Raw genomic sequence first — 24984 nt, forward strand, 5'->3', positions numbered from 1 at the left:
TTTTCACGGATAATCTTCGATCAGATCGTACGATTTCACGCACCCTGGTCAAGTTGACATCTGTCCGTGAGGTTGATGGTCGTCCACTGCGGTCTTCATCTTCAACATTTGTTCTGCCTTCACTAAAAATTTTATGCCACCGAAAAACTTGAGCTCTTGACATAACCTCCTCTCCAAAAACCTTCTGAAGCTTACCGTAAGTTGTCGTCGCGTTTTCATCCGATTTAACGCAAAAAGGAATGGCATACCGTTGCGCAATATTTTGCGGTTTCATTTCTGTGACGAGAGACACAAACACGTGTTCACTTATTACAGCACAACTCACGACTGAACAGTTGCATCAATGTGCCGCTTGGACTAGAAGTAGCTTATAGACCAAGGTCAAAGATGGTGTGCCTACGCAAGCTGCAGGGTTGCCACATCTTGCAAAGAAAAATTAGTCTCATTACTTTATTGTCGCACCTCGTATATATATATATATATATATACAAAATAAATTTTACCTTGTGTAAAATCCTCATATTTCTATTAACTATTAAGTTTATTATAAACTTAAGTGTATTATATCTTTCATTTAATCTATATATTTAACTAAATATATTATTTATTTTATACTTACTAAGAGATATTAAAGAGTTGTTAATTAAAATGAAATCATCTGCAAGGTCACAAACTATTTTTTTCAGATTGGGACCAATGTATTCAAGTACAGTCTGCAACCTATCTACTTGTAAAATCTCAGCGCCAAAATGATCTCTCAGTCTCAAACTTTCTATTGATCTACACATATTTGAAATAACTGTCTGCCATCTCTTGCAAACTGAAATAAAAATAAATGTAACTACATACAAAATCATGAAGTCATAATTTTATAACCTACCATTTCAAACCCAAAGCAAATAAGAATTTTGGAAGTAAAAAGTTTAACATGTTTTTCCAAAAGGTTTTTCCTTATTGTGTTTGGAGCTAGTAGCACCAGACACAAACAGACTACAGGTCCGATGCCTCTGAAATAATTCCTTGAAGGTTAGTTGTAAAATATAATGTAGTGGAGTGTAGATGCAAGAATATAGTATACGGATACACAGCAGTAGGATTGGAAGTAAAAAGTACGTTAAAACAGTTTGAACAAGAGACTTGTTAAAGGGAATTTTTTTTGTTTGCACGGATTTAATAAACTGAAATTTTCACAGCAATAACGAACCTTTCACATATTTTTGAATTGTGAAAACTCTTCATCTCACCCAATGTTTGGTAGACTTTTTTTTATTGTAGGAGGGTTGATGTTTTCCAGTAGTGTTGTTATTAGAGTTAAGGTTTAGGAGTTTATTGAAATATTTAGCTATGATTTCTGCACTGTCTTTATTGTTATGGGCCATATTATAGTTCTCATCCTTCATTAGTAGGGTTGGGGGGTTCATATTTTTTGAGTTAATTTTTAAAGATTTTGTTGTAGTTTCTTAACTGTGTTTTGTTGAGTTCTGCTTCTATTGATTTCAGTGTCACTTTATGGTGTCTTTTTATTTTCCTTAGGGTTCAGGTGTTTCAATTCTTTGTTTTACTAGATTTTGGAAGAATGTTTCTGATTTTTGGGATTGGTGTAATAGCCATGCTTGATGTCTTCACTACTTCATTGCATTTGCTGTTCCATAATTGATGCTTTTTATGGGTTTTTTATTGGGGCAAATTCTTCTATGATTTGTTTTAAGGTTGTTGACTAGGTCTGAGTTTATCTAAGACTGTTATTTTTTGGTAATTTTGATTCTTGATTAGTTGGGTTGGGTATATAGACATTTTTTTTTTTGCTTCCTTTGGGAAGTGAATTTAATTTTAATTTTGACTATGTAGTGATCTGAGCCTGTGTCTACTCCTCGTTGGACTTTTACATGGTAGATCTCTTTCTGGTGGTACTTGTAGATGAAGACATGATCTAAATACCATTCTGTTTTTGTGTAGTTGGAAGTGTTTCCAGATTTAGAATTTTTGAGGTTTCCTCTTGAATATGTGGATTTCGAGATTACACTGTGATTTCTGCAGACATCGATGAGTCTGTCAGTTTTCATTTGTTCTCTTTAGGGAAAGCCATTTTCTGATGATGTTGCAGTATCTTCTTTCTCCTAGCACTGAAGTATCCAATTAGTTGTTTAACATGATTTTTGGGGATGTAATTTATGGTCTGGTTGAGTAGGTCCCAGAACTTTTCTAGTTTTTTACAGTCTTTTGGAGATTTGTTTTTATTATTAGTTAGGGTGTGGTGTAGATTTTATTAGATACTTTTAGGGTGAGTTTTAAGAGATTCTTGATCAGACTGTGACTTGAATTCTTGTATGGAGTTTATTATTTTGACGCTAGCCAAAAAGCCTGTTCCAAACTGTAAGACACTTTTCATCATTCTCTTCCCAGGTATATTTTGTACAGCCTTGGGATTCCATGGTGTCCTGGTCGGTGTTTCTTATTTCCTGCAGTCCCATGATGAGAATTTTGTGATGGCCCATTAATTGATTATTCTTATTTTATTTTTATTTTTTATTTTATAAATTTATTTACTCTATATTTATTACATTAAATCATATTCCCTCCTCTATGAATCATGAGACCTTGCCGTTTGCGAGGGGGCTTGAGTGCTCAGGGATACAGAGTAGCTGGACCGAAGATGCAACCATATCGGGGAGGTATCTGTTGAGAGCCAGACTAAGGAATGATTCCTGAAAGAGGGCAGCAGCTCTTTCAGTAGTTGTTAGGGCGTGAGTCAGAATGACTTAAACGGCCATATCAACATCACTCAGTCCTCTGAGTACTGCGCAGCTGAAAGCAATGGAAAACTACAGCTGCTTTTTTCCAAGAAAATGTAGCTCTCTGCATTTTCAAATAACAATGATGGAGGCGTCTTCCTTGGTAAAATATTCCGGAGGTAAACTAGTCCACCGTTCGGATCTCCGAGTGGGGACTACTAAGGAAGGGGTCACCAGAAAATTAAAAAATAACATTCTACGAGTAGGAGAGTGGAATGTTAGAAGTTTAAAAAAGGTTGGTAGGCTAGAAAATTTAAAAAGGGAAATGGATAGGATAAATGTGGATGTAGTGGGAATTGGTGAGGTTCGGTGGGAAGAGGAAGGCGACTTTTGGTCAGATGATTATAGAATAATTAACTCAGCTTCAAATAATGGGCAGGCAGGAGTAGGTTTCATAATGAACAAGAAGAGAAACGCATAGCGATAGAATCATTGTAATAAGGATAAAATCAAAACCTAAACCGACAACGATTGTTAACGTCTATATGCCTACAAGCGCCCATGATGATGATGAGGTAGAGTGTGTATACGAAGAGATTGATGAAGCAATTAAACACGTAAAAGGAGATAAAAATTTAATAATAGTTGGAGATTGGAATGCAAGCATTGGAAAAGGCAAGGAAGGAAATACAGTGGGTGAATACGGGCTGGACAAAAGGAATGAAAGAGGGGGCCGACTTATAGAGTTTTGCACGAAGTATAATTTAGTAATTGCCAACACCCAATTTAAAAATCATAATAGAAGAATATACACTTGGAAAAAGCCAGGCGATACTGCAAGGTATCAGATAGATTATATCATGGTTAAGCAAAGATTTAGAAATCAACTCGTTGACTGCAAAACTTACCCTGGAGCAGACACTGATAGCGACCATAAATTGGTGATAATGAAATGTAGATGGGATTTAAAAACCTGAAGAAAAAGTGTCAGATGAATCGGTGGAATTTAGAGAAGCTTGAGGAAGAGGAGGTAAAGAAGATTTTTGAGGAGGACATCGCAAGAGGTCTGAGTAAAAAAGATAAGGTAGAAAATGTAGAAGAAGAATGGGAGAATGTTAAAAAGGAAATTCTTAAATCAGCAGAAGCAAACTTAGGCGGAATAAAGAGAACTGGTAGAAAACCTTGGGTTTCAGACGATATATTGCAGCTGATGGATGAACGTAGAAAATATAAGAATGCTAGTGATGAAGAAAGTAAAAAGAACTATCGGAAATTAAGAAATGCTATAAACAGGAAGTGCAAACTGGTGAAAGAAGAGTGGATTAAAGAAAAGTGTTCAGAAGTGGAAAGAGAAATGAACATTGGTAAAATAGACGGAGCATACAGGAAAGTTAAGGAAAATTTTGGGGTACATAAATTAAAATCTAATAATGTGTTAAACAAAGATAGTATACCAATATATAATATGAAAGGTAAAGTCGATAGATGGGTGGAATATATTGAAGAGTTATACGGAGGAAATGAATTAAAAAATGGTGTTATAGAGGAAGAAGAGGAAGTTGAGGAGGATGAAATGGGAGAAACAATACTGAGATCTGAATTTAAGAGAGCATTAAAAGATTTAAATGGCAGAAAGGCTCCTGGAATAGACGGAATACCTGTAGAATTACTGCGCAGTGCAGGTGAGGAAGCGATTGATAGATTATACAAACTGGTGTGTAATATTTATGAAAAAGGGGAATTTCAGTCAGACTTCAAAAAAAGTGTTATAGTCATGATACCAAAGAAAGCAGGGGCAGATAAACGTGAAGAATACAGAACAATTAGTTTAACTAGTCGTGCATCAAAAATCTTAACTAGAATTCTATACAGAAGAATTGAGAGGAGAGTGGAAGAAGTGTTAGGAGAAGACCAATTTGGTTTCAGGAAAAGTATAGGGACAAGAGAAGCAATTTTATGCCTCAGATTAGTAGTAGAAGGAAGATTAAAGAAAAACAAACCAACATACTTGGCGTTTATAGACCTACAAAAGGCAATCGATAACGTAGACTGGAATAAAATGTTCAGCATTTTAAAAAAGTTAGGGTTCAAATACAGAGATAGAAGAACAATTGCTAACATGTACAGGAACCAAACAGCAACAGTAACAATTGAAGAACATAAGAAAGAAGCCGTAATGAGAAAGGGAGTCTGACAAGGCTGTTCCCTATCCCCGTTACTTTTTAATCTTTACATGGATCTAGGAGTTAATGATGTTAAAGAACAATATAGATTCGGAGTAACAGTACAAGGTGAAAAGATAATGATGCTACGATTTGCTGATGATATAGTAATTCTAGCCGAGAGTAAAAAGGATTTAGAAGAAACAATGAACGGCATACATGAAGTCCTACGCAAGAACTATCGCATGAAAATAAACAAGAAAACAAAAGTAATGAAATGTAGTAGAAATAACAAAGATGGACCGCTGAATGTGAAAATAGGAGGAGAAAAGATTATGGAGGTAGAAGAATTTTATTATTTGGGAAGTATAATTACTAAAAATGAATGAAGCAGGAGCGACATAAAATGTCGAATAGCACAGACAAATCGAGCCTTCAGTCAGAAATATAATTTGTTTACATCAAAAATTAATTTAAATGTCAGGAAAAGATTTTTGAAAGTATACGTTTGGAGTGTGTCTTTATGAGGAAGTGAAACTTGGACGATCGGAGTATCTGAGAAGAAAAGATTAGAAGCTTTTAAAATGCGGTGCTATAGGAGAATGTTAAAAATCAGATGGGTGGATAGTGACAAATGAAGAGGTATTACGGCAAATAGATGAAGAAAGAAGCATTTGGAAAAATATAGTTAAAAGAAGAGACAGACTTATAGGCCACAAACTAAGGCATCCTGGAATAGTCGCTTTAATATTGGAAGGACAGGTAGAAGGAAAAAATTGTGTAGGCAGGCCACGTTTGGAATACGTAAAACAAATTGTTAGGGATGTAGGATGTAGAGGGTATACTGAAATGAAACGACTAGCACAAGAAAGGGAATCTTGGAGAGCTGCATCAAACCAGTCAAATGACTGAAGACAAAAAAAAAAATCCTATTCTTTAATGATGTAATTTTTTTCTGAAATTATATTTTCTATTGCAAAATTTTTAATTCCGCAATTATTGCCGACTTGTAGATTGTATTTTTATTATGTTTTAAATAAAATCATCATCCTCGAATGTGATCTGGTGGTTCCAAATTTAAAATTTTTTCTTAAATATATTCCTTTTTTATCATTATTACAAATCTCGAAATTCTCTGAATTGTTTTTGCAATCTTTAATACTATGTTTGCATTCTAAGAGATGATCAGCTATATTAGATAGAAATCTTTTTAATTTTAGTTTAACATTATGATCCGTACACCTATTTTTTAAATGATTCTTTTTACTTTTTACAAATATTATTACAATCATTGCATTTAATTTAGTATACTTTTATTCCTCTAACAGTTCATTTTTATTACTGTTATTTCTTAAATATTTTATAATAATCTGGTTATATAGTTTATATACTTTTTTATATTTAATTTTTTTCATTGGCATTAAAAATTTTTGCTATTATTTTATTTGTGTAACTGTAATTATGGAAAAAAATTACAACTCCTTAAAGAATACGTTTTAATGTAATAAATATAGAATCTAATACAAACTGAAGATGTGGGGATACAGTGAACATCTGTAATTGGAAATTAATATGTAAAGTTTAACTTATCTAATTATTGTGTTTTGGTGGTGTTTATTTCATATAATATAAATTTTATTAACACTGTAGTCAAAATGTTAATGAATTATTTGAGTAGCTCAGAAACCAATGCAGTTAGTCGATTTTCTATATTTTCTGATTTTTGTAAATTTTAATGGAATAAATATTATTCTTAGTTATTAAAGGATTTACTCATTGCTTAGTTCTTTCTAGGTCAGACAGCCCTTTTTTTTATAGCTTCTGAATACATTGTGAAATAATTTCAGAAACAATTTTGAGTAAGTCCACTTTTTATCAATAATTTTTACATAAACGTTGAAATAAAAACTAAATTATTCTTTTTGTTTTGATATTTGTTGGTAACACTGAAAAACAACAAATTCATAATAACTGTTAACTATTACTTCCGCTATTTAGAATTGTTCGAGATACAGATTTCAAAAGAACGCCAATTTTTAGTAAGTTTTATGTGCATGGTTTCTTTTAATTTCAAATATCTAAACTTTGGTTAACACATAAAAATATTGTATTGAAGTGTTTGTGAAAATTTATTGTTATCAAAAACATTACATAATTTTTCTTTAACAACTGTAAAAACTTTTGACTTTTTAAAATAATAAAAATAGATTTATTGTAAGGGTATAAAAAATAAACGTCAAAGGAAATAACACAGTGAAAGTGATATGCCATTTTATCCAATTCAAGGAGAGTTAATCGTATTGAAACTGACACATTGTCAGAGAATGAAAATGTAGAAAATAATGCAAATGACTAAGTTGCTAGGATACATAGCAGGAATATGGTAAATGGTCTCGAAATACTGAAAAACTAAAAAGGATACAAGGTAAACAATATCAAATAGAAATAAGAAAATAATTCCTGCAAAGAAATTTGATAATAAACCTTGTAATTGTTTACGGCTTTGTAACCACAACATAATCTTTCTCAAAGAAAGAAGATGATGAAAAGTTGATACAAGCTTAATGATAATCATAAGCAAAATATTTTTGATTAAAGATTATGCTATCAAAAGATGACGACCCAGAAATAAATAACATCAAAGGACCATGATCTCAGTATTTTGAATATTTTATTAGACTTAACGGCCAAGATGTTGGTGTTTGCAAAAAAACATTTTAAGGAAACATACCAAATAAGCAAGCAGCAGGCAACTATATAATTTTGGTTGAAAGGAAGATCTGAAGGATCACTGAGGGCAGCATATTCAGGTAACAAAATAAATGATTCCCATATAATAAAACATGAAAGTTCATTTCCTGCTATTTTGAGTCATTATACAAGAGCTCATAATTCTAGATGCAGATAATTGGATTCAGACTTTTCTATTACAAAAATGTATAAACTGTATGTTGAATAATGTAATGAAGAGCAGCAAATGGTACTAGTAAAGGAAAAGTTTTATTACCATACATTTTCGACAAAATTTAACTTAGCTTTAAGCAACCTTCAAAAGATACTTGTCAAAAATGTGATTATTTGGTAATAAAAAAAAACCAATCTACAACAAATTAAGAAAAACATGCGGCTGAAGTTGAACATGATAAACACTTGAAAAATGTAGAAATTGCCTGTAATAGTATGGCTAATGATCGATTAAGAGCTTCAGACGAAATGTACATGTTTAGCTTTGATTTAAAAAAAGCATTACCACTTCCAAAACTTTCCATATCAGTGACTCATTACATGAGAAACCCATATGTTTAAAATCTTGGTTGTCATGATTTAAAGACTAACAACGGCTAAATGTACGTTTGGCCTGTAACCCAAGGATCACGGGGTTCACAAGAAGTGTCATCTTGTTTAACTAAACATATTAAATTATATGCAAAAAATTTTCTAAAAATGATAATGTTTTCAGATTCATGTACAGGACAGAATTGATATATAAAACTGTATTAAGTTTACTGAAATTGATTCAGAGTGAAGGCATAAAAGCTGAATCAATTGAGCTTAAATATAAAAAAAAAAACAAAAAAAGGTAGCCAGCAAACTTAAAAAATATAAATCAACCATTATTGTATCCTAATGGTAGAACAGTTTCAAAAGAAACAAAAAAAGACATGATGAATTTATTAAAGTATATACCTCCAATAAAATACACTTTAACAGGTCATTAAGAACGACACATGGAGAACAAAATTTAAATTTAGATAACTCGGAAGATGTCTGTTATGATGAATAAACATAAAATTTATGACAACATGTTACTGTATTATTTTTACATAAATTTCTTATATTGTTCAGCTGTCAAAAGGTATGTCCTAAAGTTTCAAAGATGCTGCCATTGTCCCAACAAATACTTATGTTTTTATTTAAAAATCCTGTACATATCTTGTTTTGTTGCAGAACCTACCCTTAGAAAAAAAAAACTTCTTTATATACTTTTCTGATCAAATTAATAAACCAAAAATGTTATAAATTAATGTATAAAAAACATCAATTTTGTCAATTTTAAATTTATTTTTAGATTAGTACTTTTTTTAAGCGTACCTTTACTAGCAGTAATCTGTGTATTAAGGGGTAGATGAGAGAATATATGCCAGAGGCAGTCATCATTAAGCCGACTAATTGGACACTGTTCTGCTTCTTGTGATGATAAATTGGTAACAACAATACTTCCAACAGAACCAACATTGTCATCATCGCTGTCTCCTTCATCACTCTGATTTTTTTCTGCCTGTAAAATTTATAAATATTCAGTATAAAAATGTTTGGTATTATAAGAATTATACATTTATTTTTCCTGGGTGAAAAACACTTTCGCATTATTATTGCCCAGATATAATATATTTCTTGGAAACAAAGATATATCGCATTATATATCTCAAAGTAATACACTAGTCAACTGGCATGAACAGCTGAAACTCACAACATGATTTAAATACTTGAATGTGAACAGATGACCTTAAGAAACTGTAAAACTAAAGATGGCAATATTTCATTATCCCCTAAAATGGTTTATATGTTAGGCCCTAGGTTAAAGTTGCAGTAAGCAAAATAGCTCTTAGGACACTTCCTTGAGGTACTCCATTTCCAGCATCAAACTTTCCGATATTGTTGTTCCAACTCGAACTCAGAAGGACTGACTACTGAGGAAACCCCTGACAAATTGGAGGAGATTACCTTGTATATCCCATTCATGAACAGTATTTAGGATTCTTCTCCTCCACGATGTCATACAGCTTTTGCGAATGAAAAACTACAGTAACCAGGTGTTGGTGATGTAAGAAGAGCATAATTATAGAATTAGGTTTTATATTCAATTTTACAGTGAAATTGAGCTCTCATGAAAGCTAAAATATAGGGATCCCTCGGTAAGTAATCCTACAGGTTTCAAAAACTACGCATTAACTGACACCATGTTATGTAAAACATTAAACATATGGAAAATATGAAAAATCCGAGCATTTTTTTTTACAATACTAATGAAAAAAATATTTTTCACTCACTAAAATGTCATAGTTACTAAAATTACTGACTAAATCTACATCAAATTACATCCCATCTCTCAACAGAAAATTAACAGATGTAAAGAATATATACAACTTTTAATCAAATATGTAAAAGGAAATGAGAGTTTGATAGTGACAGGAAACTGGAATGGCATAGCACTTGAAGAATATGGGAAATTAGTCGATGAGTATGGACTAAATCAAAGAAATGCATTAAGGGAACTATGCTTTCAGAATTTTGCAAATAGTATAAAGACGTGATTGCAAACAACCTGTATAAACAAAAAGAGAGAGATACATAAAGGCAAGACCAGGAGTTATGGAAAGCAATCATATAAATTACATAATTTTTTTTTAACCTCTGGGATCATTGTTAGGTTTTTCAGAGGATGAGAATATGTTACATAGTGTAACATTTAAGTATTCTAAGCTCAGGAGCAGAGTTAATGAGTTTTATTGCCAAATCTCACAAATAAATCCAGTTTAAAAAGTTAAATGAATTTAAAAAAGAGCAATAATTAACTAATTACGGTGGGAGATGAAGAACAAGTTGAAAGGTTGGCAGAAAGCCATTTTTAGAATTGATGAATGAATATAGAATATATAAATATTATAAAGATGATGAAATTGGTTAATGCAGAGATGTAGTGAAGGAAAGAAAATATAGTACTGGAAAAATAGGTGTATAGTAAAGTAACAGAAGACTTTGGTAAAGTTAGCTAAAACTGTATTGGAGTTAGAGATTGTACAACTAGGAATGGAAGAAAGAGCTAACAGTTAAGAAGAATATGAAGGGGAACTATAGAGAGGAGAAAATTATTAGATAGTTTTGGAAGAAGAAAGTAATTCCTATAGAAATAAGAATGTAAAATATGCTGTCAGAACCATATTTAGTAGAAGCAGTATTTAATTTACTGTATAGATTAGCATTTAGAGTTTACATAAGTGGACAAGTATACCGATTTAAAAAAAGTTCAACTGTTACCACACCAAAAAAAGTAAGAACGAATAAGCGTGAGATCTAGTGAACTATTAGTCAGAAATTCACTAGCTGTTTACAGTTGTGAAGGATATGTGTAAGTATACTAGATGTAAAATTCAATTAAAAACATGAATAAAGGGACTTACGAAATCCTTTTACAAGTAATCTGATAGGCTTAAGAAGGATAGTTATCTGTATAACATAAGTAGATCAGAAGAAGTTTAGTCATTTTGAATGGAATATTTTCAATATTTTTTTTAAAAATTAGACTGAAATAAACAGAAAAAAATTATAATTTGTAAAAGTATCACGTAGCAGTAAAGGATGAAGAGTACTCTAAAAATAAAACATGCACAAAAAAGCCAAGGTTAATGATTCAAAAAGAAACAATACAAGGATGGAGTCTTTAACCATTACCTTACAACACGTACATAGAAGTTAAAAACTGAGGACAGAACAACTATTCAAAGAGAAAAGATAAAAATTTTAGGATTAGCTGATAATATAGATATTTTGGCAGAACCAAAAACTGAATTAGAAAAATTTGAATGGCATGTTAAAAAAAAAGAACTCCAGAGTTTCAACAATGAATATTGTTCTTATTTTTTATCAGTCAATAGTGTATTATTCATAATCTTGAAGTAACAAGATTTATTTTAAACAGTCTCTTGTTAGATAACCGCTACATTAGACTGTTGCACAAGTCAAGCTATTATACATGTGGGCTTCAGAACCATGGTACTAACACAAGAGAAAGAGCATGTACTGGTTCACAAAAATAAAATCAATGACTATCATACAAAGAAATTATATGCGAATCTATTGTAGAAATTCTCTGAGTGACAAACGCATACATAAGTGGTGTGAACAGTTTCTGGAAACCAGAAGCATTTTGAAAGGAACTCACCAGGTAGGCCAAAAACAGCCAAAAGCACAGAAAGAATTCGACTGTCTTAACACAAAGTCTAAAACATTTAATTCATAATATTAGTTATAAACTAAACATTCCTAAAAGCACTATCCATGATGTTTGCAAGTGATTAAAATTTTTAAACTGCAGCTACTCCATGAAATTAAACCTAAAAACATTTTGCATGCATAGAGATGTGAATCACAATTGTTGAGTATGGGGTTCAGAAAAACCACACAAATTGGTGAAATTTGTCCACAACTGGCAGAAAGTGAATGTCTGGTGTGGTATCATATATAATAAAATTTTCAGGCTATTAATTTCCATGAGGATACCATTTCAGTCACAGTATACTTTGTAAAAAGATTTTAGATTTTATACTTTCATGTAGTAAAAGAGATACATTTTTAATTCTAAACGTAATAAAGTTTAATTTAAAACTATGGAATTCTTTTTCAGACAGCCGGAATACATTGCCATGAGAGAATTTTAATTTTAAAATAAATATAATAGAAAAGTGAATAAAATAAACGACATTTGACGATGAATAGGCAAGGAGAAAATTAATGGTAGAGTCTTATAGAGATGAACTAGACTAATATATTACAAATTCAGACAACCAGGTTTAGTTAATTTTATGAAGGATATGTAAAGAGTAAAAATTGTAGACAAAAAAACAGAAATTTCTGCTACTGATGTTGAATGTAATAACTACACTGAAATTAAAATGACACATAAAAGACTAACAAAAAAGAAACTAACATTTTTTATTAACAATATTATATATGTTTTATTTCAAACTTTTATAAATAAATCTTAACATATACTTGCAAAAAATAAATCCAGGTGATATTGAGACTTTTTTCAAATTTGATATATCTTAAGCGAAAGTCTTGAGAATGAAACCAAAAAATTAAACTGAAATTAAAGTTCATTAACTGCTGCTGAGCAGTTGTGCAAACTTTTTACAAGGTATTTTAATACTGTTTATCAACCTGATATTGGTGGTCTGAAAAGAGAATTGTTGAAAGTGATAACTTGATTAGTATTCCTGAAAGCAGGAAAAAAATTTGATTGTGGTTTGGTAATCTGCTTTGATGGAATTTCACCACTTTTAAGAGACTGTGATGTATGTTTATGCAAGTTTTAAATTACCTTTTGTAATTTGAGCCTTGGGTGTCGAGATTTTCCTTTTGTCTTATATTTGGAAGGTAGAAGTGGTCTTTCCTGAACAAAAAAAGGTATCGGACATAATATTCTGCAACTGAAGGCCAATATCAGTACTTGGAATCATCTCTGAAGTCTGTGATAAATGCCAAATCTCACACAAATTTGTCCCTGTAACTGGCAAAAGTGGTAAGCGCGATGACATATGTTGTTTGGTAAATGGCATCATTGCAATTGCGATTTATGCATACTTATTATGTTAACAATTATTGATTTAAGTAACATTAAATATTATCTGAACAGGTCATTTAGCTATGGTACCAACAGGTAATAGACTATTGTTATCATTACCATTTGATAGTAGACGAATTTCATTTCTAAACACGATTATAAGTTCATAAAATTGCTGTTGTATCTTGTTGTTTGGTTAAGTATATTACTGGTCTCACATGTGGTTTACTTAGTTCTTACTACGACTTATTTACTCGTTTTATTTATTTCTAATTTTTAAATATTCCATTATTACAATGAATCAAAATTTTCTTGTAATTCGAGTGGAATACGAGAAATACTTTTTGGCGAAAAATATAATGTTCCTGATTTTTAAATTAAGTGGTAACAATATTTCTGCTCAAGATATACCTTCAGACTTTTCTTTTGATTTTTAGTCAGCCAGTGATTGTAATTACAAACCTAATTTAAACAACAAAGAAGAATCTGTGTCTCAACATGATATTCAACCTGCAGTTCAAACATTTTATCCAGCAGAGAATGAAATTGATGTAAGTACCAATTTTCAGGTAAGAAATTATGGTTTTAGAAACTGTCCCCCTGCAAATTCACAACCAATTGAATATTTTGATTTATTTTTTATTAATATAATTTGAAACTTATCAGTTAAAGGCATATGTAAAAAAAAATAAAAATAAAAAGATTCTGGAAATATGAACAACTTTTCTCGGTTGTTTAGTTGGTTGATTTACTACAAAAATAATGAAGAAATTTATTGCTGGGGAAATTTAAAGATGGGGCTAACAAGATGAAAAACATATTACTCATTTACTGGGACATATCAGATGCACAGAGAATTCCATTTTATTCAAACACCATGTTCCTTAGGCATTTTGAAGTAATATTTTCAATGATTCACTTATCACAAGACCGTCTAACTAAGGGAACACCAGTTTATGACCTACGGACAAAAATTAGATTTTTTGTTGACAGTATGAATGTTTGAAAAAATATTTTGTACCATTTGAAAACATACGAGGTCTGTAAATAAAGAAATGAAACTAACTTTTTTTAGCAGCCAACTGGTAACACTGTAAAAGTACTAGTAAACATTTGGTTATATAACTGATTTATATTAGGTATTAATATTTTTAGTCTACTGTTGCCATGTGAGATGTAAACAAACTTTTCATAAAACGAGTTTTTGTTGTGAATTACAAAAATGAGTGATACTAATTAATTATGAGCAATGTTGTTTTGTAAATAAAATGTTTTTCTGAAGCAGACTTATTACTTTACTTACAGACCTTGTATATATAGATTAGAGTATAATTGGGATGAAGAACCGATGTGTGCACATTACATACATGGCAAATAAGCATCACGCAAGATTCGGAATAAAAAAATGTTGAATTAGTGCTACTAATTATGTTGTTCATGTGGTACTTAACAGTGGCAAACGTCTTTTGTCAAGTAACCCTGATCTATTTATACAAAAAGTTTTTGAATTATTATAAAAAAAGTAGACTTTTACATCTTTACAGACAACTTTTACACAAAGTTACCATTAGCCAAAAAATTATTTTCCAACACACTTACTTGACAGGCACTGTCAACAAAAATTCAAAAGATTTATCTAAAACAATTATACATGTTAAACTGGATGAGAGAGAAACCATTTATTTTAGAAAGGATGAGGTTCTTTTAGTTGGTTTTAGAAAAAAAGTACCAATGAAACTTGTTTATCTTATAACTACTGGCTGTCATGCCAAGGGTAAAGTTATTTTCAATAGAAGCGGTATAGAAGGTAAAAAGCCATTACTTATTCATAAGTACAATTTAAACATGGATGGAGATAAATCTGTATCATAACATCCTCTTGGCCAACCAAATATTTTTTATTGGAAAAAAATATTTTCTAATTTTGTTGATACTATGAAATATACTATAGTATATTTCCTATTCAATGCATATACTTTGTAAAACAAAAATCTGTGAACCCAATCAATAGATTTAGTTTTATAATAAATATAGTTAATTCACTGGTTGCTAAAGAAATACCTAGGCCTAATGGGGCAGTCTGGGGATGACGATGGAATCATCTTCCTACAAAGAAAGACTGTGTGCTGTTTGTGGACCAACCAAAAAACAGGGTTGCAGTCATTACTGGTATCCTGGGTGTAATTGTGGAGTTCATCCTGCCTGTTTTCACCAACTTCAGCACTATTTGATGACCTATTAAGCCTGGAAGGAAGAGGAAAGCAACTCAAGTGATTCAGAGTAAAAATATTACCAATTTTTTCAGTGTTAATATTTCTTGGTAAATAGTTAATAAGTGAAGTGTTACATATCATTTTAATCAGAATAAAATGACAATTATTTTATATATATCGGAATTAGTTGGAAACAGAAGTGGTTAATTACACAATTAAGTCAAATCTGAAAAAAGAAAATTTAATTTTACTCATTTTGAAAATTTAGAAAAAAACAGTTATCAAAAAAATCAAATAAGATTATTTTCAACATTATAAACATTCTATAAAATTCTCTGAATAAAATGATCTGTAATAATATAAGGTTTAGACGATTAAAAATTGTTCTTTTTGAATTTTACAATAAGTCTCTGCAAGTAACTTAAAATTCATCTGTCATTCAACCCTTTGAGGGCCAAACCTTTTTGGTGATGGTTAAACAACTGTACAGTGTCTTATAGTGACTACTTGTAACTTGTGCTAAAAAAATTATAAAATTTTTTATTACTAATATTTTTTAGCAATTCTTGTTTAAATTGTAGGAAAACCAATGCATTATCAACTAATCAACTACACATGTTTTTGTGGGCATACTTATTAAAAAATATTTCTAAAAATTAAAGAACCCAAAAAAATAAATAAATGAGTTTGAAGTAACTTAACTCAAAATCAACAAACAATTTTACAATGGGAATCAAGATTTTTAGAATTGTTGCCCTGTTTTATATTAAACCTGAATATTTCATGATTTTTGACAAGGTTAGATAAATTTTAGTCAGATATGTAAAATTACGTTTTTTAGAACTGTCAGTATACAAATCAGTATCAGATTGTTCATTTCTAAGCTCCCAATTATTTTCACTCGCTTTCAAAATACACTACTCATTTTGCATGTTATAGCAACACTAATAAATATTGCCAAAAAAAAGAAAATAAAACAATAAGATGAAATAAATATATTACAATCCAAACCTCACAAACAGCTAAAAACAATGATAAATGCACAATGCTCTTGGCTCATCTATGTAATATGCAACAGACCAATAAATACAGTATTGCAAAAAAACTAAATAAATAAAATAGAGCATTCCTTTTCATTTAGAACAAACTATAATTTCACGGCCAACTCAAAACAATAACAAACAAATGACATTTACGTATTATGTAAAATAAAAATGTAAACATTCGTTAAGATCGAAATAATAATTATTTTTGTTTACCATCTGATTATTAATTGTGATGTCATGTGCAGCTTTTTACAATAACAAATGCAACCTCCATCAAGCGGACTGTCACGTCTGCCATGACAACCAAACATATGATGATCAGTACAAATGTCATTTTGATACTGACAAATTCACCAAATCGTCTTTCACGCATAAAATGAAATTGATGAAAACTCGCCAGTTGGTCTTTTTACTATAAAACTGAACCTGATGAAAGATCATCACGTGGTCTTCAAAGAGTTAAGGTAAAATGACAGTTCTAGGGTTAAGAAACAAGCCTTCTTTAGTTTTGCACATGGTAAAAAAGGAAGGTTGTGGAATGTAAACCTCAATTTTAAAAAGCATCTGACCCTATTCGACACAGTTTGTCAGTTAAGAAGTTATTGGATTTTTTTGGAATTGTCAGGTCAATTTTAAGATGGTTGATGTCTTATTTGGCTGAGAGAAAGTTCACAGTTAAAATAATAAAAAATATCCTCTACACCAGAAAGGCACATCTGCCATGCCGTAACTCAATCTTAGGTAATTTATTTTTTTCTTTAACAACATTTCTGTTCAAATATCATCTATATATTTATATGATAATGATCTAAACGTGTAACAGATCACACTTCAACATGATAGGAAGTACAGAAGATTGAAGTTCGGGAAAAAATGAATCCCTTGATTCATAGAGGGGCTCCTACTTTTTTATAACCAGTTATGAAAATGTTATAATTTATGCACAATCAGGATGCAGTTAACGGATATTTAAAATCCATTACACAGGGATATTGAAGGATCTGTTGCAAGTACTGATCTGAAGATCATTTATGGGAAAATTTGTTCTTATAAGCAATATATGGTGCAAATGAATAAATTTATTTTGCAGCAATATACAATAAATAGTCAAGCAAAATCACTAATATGGTTACTTCTTTGAGATCTTTTTGCAAGCCTTCATGAATTCATATAACTATAAAGTGATGCTTCATAGTCATGTATGCTTATGTATAAGCATACATTACGTTATGTAGATCTAATAACTGAGAATACAGGATCCTGTGAAAACTGATTCTTGGAATTAATATGGTAATTTTAACTTGTCTATTTACTGTGTTTTGGTGGTTTATATTTCATTTAAAATTAAATTATAGTAACATAGTGGTCAATATGATAACAGAATTAGTTGAACTTTCAAAAAATAAGAATATATATATATATATATATATTACATAATTATATAATGACAGTAACAAACCACACACATATTCATTCTTTTTTAACATATTTATCACTAACTTTTAATTAATATTTTTATTATTTGACTACATATTTTTTATATATGGAATCTTTAACTATTAACTGGATTTTAAATCTTAAATTTAAAAGGAAAAAAATTTTAAATTTTAATTCCATTTTGATTTGAATTGATTTTACAGTTTATATCCAAACAAATTCTGTTTTACTGTACATAACAAGATTTTATTTTGTTAATGTTGTGTATTTATAATATGTAATTTTACATGAACAATTAAAAGATTAGATCACCTGAAGATGTGAGAATATATATGATATAAGGTAAGCGTCATCCTACATAATTTAATTTTATTCTGTACTTGACGGATCAAGCTATATATATATATATATATATATATATATATAAAATTAGTAAACATTGCTTTGTCTATTATTATAAAGTTATAAATGAAAATTAGCCCAAACAGTAGCAACATACATATGAGGTTTGCTCAAAAAGTATCCAACCTGAGGCCATGAAAGGAAAATTTTACCTTGAAAGTTTTTCAACACTAATTCCTTTTGACAAACTTCTCTTGTGACTCCATATACCAAACCCAATGGTCATTCTGTTGCTGTTAACATTTTTTTCACCATTTTGGAATGGCTAGCAAGTTCTGATGTCAGTCACATCTGTCGTTATGTCCTCTCACCTGTCAAATTAGGACCTTTCAGTGGCAACCAGAAATCATAAGGAACCAGGAAACTCTAGGATTCTGTGCTTAACCAACAAATTTTGTACTGATATGATGAATCAGCTGTGTTGCTAGGATGTAACCGAAATTTGCATGATTCCCACAGAAGTGATCTTTTGTACCAAACTGTATCACAAAGCCAGTGCAGAACTCCACATAGCATATTTGGCCTTCTGGTGTATATTTATAAAGGTGAATTCCACAATGTCAAAAAATACAGCTAATATCCCTTTCATTTCAGCTTGTCATGGTTTTTTTTTGACATTGAACATGATTGTGACTTCTTACTATCACCATTATTGGCAAGACTTCTTATCACTGAATTTTTAGTCTTATTTGTATAACCAAAAAATCAGTTAACAAATTTTAAGGAAGTTAGAATCACTGTTGGTACACTTCAGCATGTCCTGTGCATCATCAAAATAAACTTTCTTTTTGTAAAAGCTTTATTCAAGAGAAATTAGAATTGTGTGTATAGAACAATCACTAATTGCAATGTAATTTACAATCTTTTGGATAGTCAAATGATGATTTTATATTATAAATTGCATACAAGTTATAAATGGTATTTGAATCTCAGTTACTGTTAGCAACAGTAATCTGGTCACTCTCAAATCAAGTTTGACCATTTTGAAAACAGTTTTAACACTCTTTGTGTAATTTCCACAATTCAATTCCAAAAGCCTGCTTAGTTTTAAAAATTGTTTTGATTTGGTATCACCGACCATTTGATAGAACTTTATACCAAAATGCTATTCAATGCATTCTCTCATATGCACAAAATAAAAATTCAATAAGCACCTGCTACACTAGTACATACAATGGCTAGACAACTGATGCAACAATAAACATGTATGTGCACTAGATACTAGTGCTGCATTCTAATAACAAGTTTTACTTTGTATTAAAAAATACTTTTTTGGAAAAAATATATGGTTGATAATTTGAACAGTCAGAAATTTTAAAAGAAGATTAAAAACTATTATGAAAAGTGTAATAGTCAAAGGCTCAACATTGTTCTATTGCATTTACTTCTTCTGTAGTGATATATCCATAAAATTAACTTAGGTTGTATGTCACACTTCAACCCACAAATGTGACAGGCGATTGTAGGAATGTGTAGAAGTTCTGCTTAAAAAAAAAATTAAATGAACTTTATACTACAATGAATAATGTGACCTTCCTATCTACAGTGTATAGAAGCCTGGAAATATTTACATATTACTAAAACAGATTTCTCACATTTAAATGAGAAATTTTACAAATCTAATTTACAAAACGAATCAAGGAAGTGTATTACTAATATGCAATGTTTGACTAGACAAACTGATGACACTAGTAAATATGAGTAGGATGATTCTACGAGATGTTATGAGGTGTGATCAAAAAATACGGTGAATGAATTTTTATAGCGGCAACTGCCGACGCTATATCCATATGCTGTAATCTGTTCAATAGCGTGATCAACTGAGACAGGCAGGGACAAGTTGTAACACGTTCGAGTTTGCCAGTCAGCTGCCAGAGCCGCTAGAGTGAGGTTGTGTTTATCATGTCTGTCGCGCAACATGGATTTTGAACAACGCATTAACATTAAGTTTTGTTTTATGTTGCAAAAGAGTGCCAGAAAAGCTCACAAAATGTTAGAATCGGTGTACGGCGATAATGTGGTAACTTTGAAGACTGTGTACAAGTGATATGACCGATTTAAAAACGGAAACGAGTCTGTTGAAGACGAGCAGCGTACGGGACGTCCAGTAACCTAAAAAACAATTGAAAATGTCCAAAAAGTGGAAATAATGGTTCGTTCAAACAGGCGAATGACTATTTGAGAGCTATCGGAAGACCTTAACATCTTGTACTGTTCAAAGCGAAATGACGTACGAAGAAAGCGACCAGAAAAATGGACCAATGGCTTCCTTCTTCACCACGACAATGCGCCGTGCCACACTTCGCTTCTCATTCGCGAGTTTTTGGCCGAAAAAAGTGTTCCTGTCTGTCCACATCCGCCATACTCACCGGATTTAACACCATGCGACTTTTGGCTCTTCCCAAAAATTAAAACTGTGCTTAAAAGAAAACGTTTTGACACCGTTGCTGACATTGAGAGGGCCACGACCGAGCAGCTGAAAGCCCTTCCGAAAGACGCCTTCCAGAAATGCCTCCAGTCATGGAGTCAACATTGGGATAAATGCATTGCTAGTCAAGGACAGTACTTTGAAGGAAAATAAATCGAATTCTATGTAACCTTATTACTTTTTTTAATAAAAAATTATTCACCGTATTTTTTGATCACACCTCGTATTTAGTTACTAAAAGCAAAGCTGACATTTTTAATATGCTTTTATCAAATAAGAAATTGTAATAATTTTTTTTAAACATTTTTACTTAATTTAACATTAAGAAAACAACATTTTTTAGAGGTTTATTCACCATTTTTGTAAAATAAAAAAAATATTTATATATTATTTTAAAAATTTAATTCTCCAAGCGACTTAATGATAAAATCAATAAATAACGACTTTTTTCTATGCTACTGTCATACTTGAATGTATTATTTATTTGAAAAAACACACTTTTTCAACTGGAGGGTTCTTCATCAAAATATAAAATTTAAAAAACATTGCACAAACCCAACAAAAAATAATGTGCTATAGGTAAAACTGTTCTGAGGGTGTTGCAACTGGAATTTCAATGCACTAAAGAAGCTAGCAATAGAGTTCAGCAATTCTTCAAACAAATTAACTGGCAACTTTCTTTTAAAAAAATAAATAAATACGTACAATTTCTTCATTTATTTATATAAAATTCATAGACTTTTCTTGTATTCGAAATCAATGCATACACATATTGCTAAGTAGTGGTTTCTGTAAGTGCAAATTTAAAAATTTTTTATCCACATTCATGCTTTCCAGGATTAACAGTAGTACATCAAAATAAAATTTAGAATCATTTTTTGTCAAATATAATGCTTCATGTTTCCTAAGTATATAACACATTGTCCAGAGGCACCACGACTTCTTCACAGGAGTTGCAAAATATTACGCAATTTTCATAATTTTATTTCTGTTCAATGTTGTAAAATGCAACATCTAGTGGAGCTGACGTAAACCACTTACCTTCAGTTAATGGAAACATCTATAAATGGTTACCAGATGGTGTGACACTACTTTCTCAATAGTATTAGTAATTTCTCAATTTTTCTGTACTTTATGTTTGTTAGTTTGTAGCTGTTAAGTGTTGTATATACGAGGGTTATTTTTTTTCAAGGTCTGATCGGTCGCAAAATAAAAACCCGCGCAAAAATCAGATGAACCTTTGCGCATATGTGTTGCACAGCGTCTTTAGTATGGCTTTCAATCATGCCACATCACTTCGTTTAGTTCTGAACACGCAGCTAGCACGTAAACATGTCTACAACAATAGCATCTCCCACCAAGTGTGAAGTGCGTGCAGTAATTTGATTTCGTCAGGCTGAGGGGTGTAATGCAGCAGAAATTCATAGACGAATAAGTAATGTGTACATTGAAACTTCAATGAGTGACAGCAAAGTGCGACAATGGTGCAGGAACTTTAAAGCAGGACGTACAGATGTTCATGATGCAGGCAGTAAGGGAAGGAAGCGAGTGTCAACTGATGATCTTGTTGAGCGTATGAATGAGGCAATTCGAGAAAATCGTCGGTTCACAATTTCTGTATTGAGCGATTCGTTTCCAGAAATTTCAAGGTCAGCTCTCTACACCATTGAGTGAGAGACTTCAGTACTGCAAACTGTGTGCGAGATGGGTTCCCAAGATGCTATCCGACCATCACAAAACAATGAGAATGGACGCCTCTCTAACGCTTCTCCAGCGCTACCACAATGAAGGAGAAGATTTTTTGGATAAAATTGTCACAGTGGACAAGACATGGGTCCATTTTGAAACTGAAGAAACAAAAGAACAATCCAAACAGCGGATGCATTCTCATTCCCCCAGTAAACCAAAGAAGTTCAAGTGAATCTTCTCCAACAGAAAGTGTATGGCTACTATGTTCTGGGACCAAAATGGAGTTCTCTTGGTGGAATTCATGGAAGGTGGCATGACCATCACTGCAGCCTCATACTGCGTGACTCTTCAACGTCTACAAAGGGCAATTCAGAATAAGCAAAGAGGAATGTTGTCATCAGGCATTGTCTTTCTCCATGACAATGCTCGGCCGCACACTGCAGCTGTAACAAAGAAGCTCCTGCAGCGTTTTCATTGGGAAATGTTTGATCGGCCACCATACAGCCCGGACTTGGCTCCATCCGATTTTCACCTCTTTGCTCACATGAAATACTGGCTAGGAGGACAACATTTTGGCACAGACATGGAGCTGCAGACCAGCGTAGAAACATGGCTGCAAACACAGGCGGCTCCGTTCTATGACGAGGGTATTGGAAAGTTGGTACCACGCTACAACAAATGTCTAAATCAGAAAGGGGACTATGTAGGGAAATAGCGTAACTATGTAATTACTTGTTACAAATAAAAAATTTTTTATTTTCACTGTGGTTTTAATTTCGTGACCAATCGGACCTTGAAACAAAATAACCCTTGTATAAAAAGGAAAATATTTAAAAGCTACGTGTAATTTGTCATTATATTACAATATTATATATATTGTGTATCAGTGAAAATATATGTATGTGTGTGCATGCAAGAAAGAAGAATGTTTCTCTATTTCTTAAATTGTGTATTATTATGAATGTTGTCTACGAAGAATACTACAATGTATAAAAAATTCAGTTCTATGCATCACATACAATACAAATATGTATTTAAATTTTGTTATCTATTAATTTACATGTATATTCTTGATACGGACAGCCAGACTATTCATCATTCTGTATTGAATAAAGTGATATTTTTCACTTCATTTCACTTTTATTGTTTGTTTCTGATATCACCTTTTTGCTAATTGTGTGATTATTTCTATTAACACATTCTGTCTTGCAATCAAGATAACTTGATATGACAAAAACCACACATCAATAAGCCCTGCTACTTAGAATACTTAATAGTAAAAGTGCCTCTTTATATGAGAAACATACTTAATACACTAGTTTTATTACTTCTTTTTATAAAGGAGTTAAAAACATGCGTTTATTTCCGATTCTATTCTAAAATACTGAAGTACACATTAATAAAAATCAATTTACACCAATAAAAAAAGATTTTTATACAGAAAAAAATAAATAAAATCACTTACAAACTATTACTGTTAAGAGTGAATTTAAATTAGTTATAAATTGCATGCAATGATTATACATATTCCTCCAATATGCATGTGACAAGTAAAAAAAAAAATAGGCCAGGCTACAGGTGCAGTTTATCTCTGTGGTTACTATGGGCTGAATATGTTAAATATTCCATAACATTAGCCACTTCAATAATATATTATTCTTTCTTATACATACACTATAGATTGTCCACATCCATTCAGACTTAACTGAATGGTTATTTTGTCTTGACTTAACTTGTTAAGTCAGGTGAATTGGACTTCAGAGAAAATAAAGGAGATGGACAGCATGGTGTTGCCCTGTGGCAGGATAGATAGGATGAGACAGAGTGTGGGTGTTATATCTTTTCCCTAATGTTGTTGATTTGCGGGATACCTCTTGGGTACACCCTAACAAGTATGTGATGCAATTTCTTTCTGGGCATGGTGCTTTTTGGGACAGACTTCAGAAATTCAGCCTGGCGGACTCTGTTATGTGTCCGCAATGTGGGTTGTTGGATGATACTTATCATGTAATATATGAATGTGCTGGGTATGACTTAATATGAATGGGGACCATTTGTTGGCTTGATATTATTGGGTCGGCGCTTGATGTTCATGTTAATTGGAAAAGCTGGGCCAGGTAGAAAGTTTTATTACAATTTGGTGAAAGAAAGGATCACTGAAGGGGTGTAATGTTCCGCTTGGACTTTCCTTCTTTGTGTTTTGTTTGGTTTTATTGTTATTTTGTTTTGTGGTTTGTTAAACTGTTGCTGTTTTTGTTTCTGTTTAATTATAGATTTGTTTGTTTTTTGTTTGTTATGTTTTATGTTACTGTTATGTTACATTATTTGTTTATATTGTTATGTTTGATTAGAGTTTTTAGATTGCGTTTTCCAATTTCTTGTGTGTTTAACTCATTTTTACCATTCAAATAGGTAGGATTCAGTTTCTTCATTCTTAGAGAGTCATTCAGTCTTGTTTGAGATTTGGCTAGATGTGTTTTTTTTTTGAGTTTATGTTAGTTATTAACATGACACGATGGGAATGTTGCTTG

At 31.5% G+C, this 24984-nt stretch overlaps 1 protein-coding gene across 2 annotated transcripts in view; it reads right to left on the reverse strand.

Moving 5' to 3' along the window:
- Positions 1-24984, reverse strand: part of LOC142317537 (putative RNA-binding protein EEED8.10) — a 102183-nt gene that overhangs the window by 40543 nt on the left and 36656 nt on the right. For both annotated transcript variants that reach the window (XR_012754757.1, XM_075354100.1), the window contains exons 5-6: positions 8987-9173; positions 620-820 (exon numbers count right to left, since the gene is read on the reverse strand). Coding sequence is in view for 1 of the 2 variants with exons in the window: in XM_075354100.1 (XP_075210215.1) it covers positions 620-820; positions 8987-9173 (388 nt within the window). In the remaining variant the exon portion in view is untranslated. The remainder of the gene's footprint in view (positions 1-619; positions 821-8986; positions 9174-24984) is intronic.

Source organism: Lycorma delicatula, chromosome 1, assembly GCF_047948215.1.
Source record: "Lycorma delicatula isolate Av1 chromosome 1, ASM4794821v1, whole genome shotgun sequence".
Taxonomy (NCBI): Eukaryota; Metazoa; Arthropoda; class Insecta; order Hemiptera; family Fulgoridae; genus Lycorma; species Lycorma delicatula.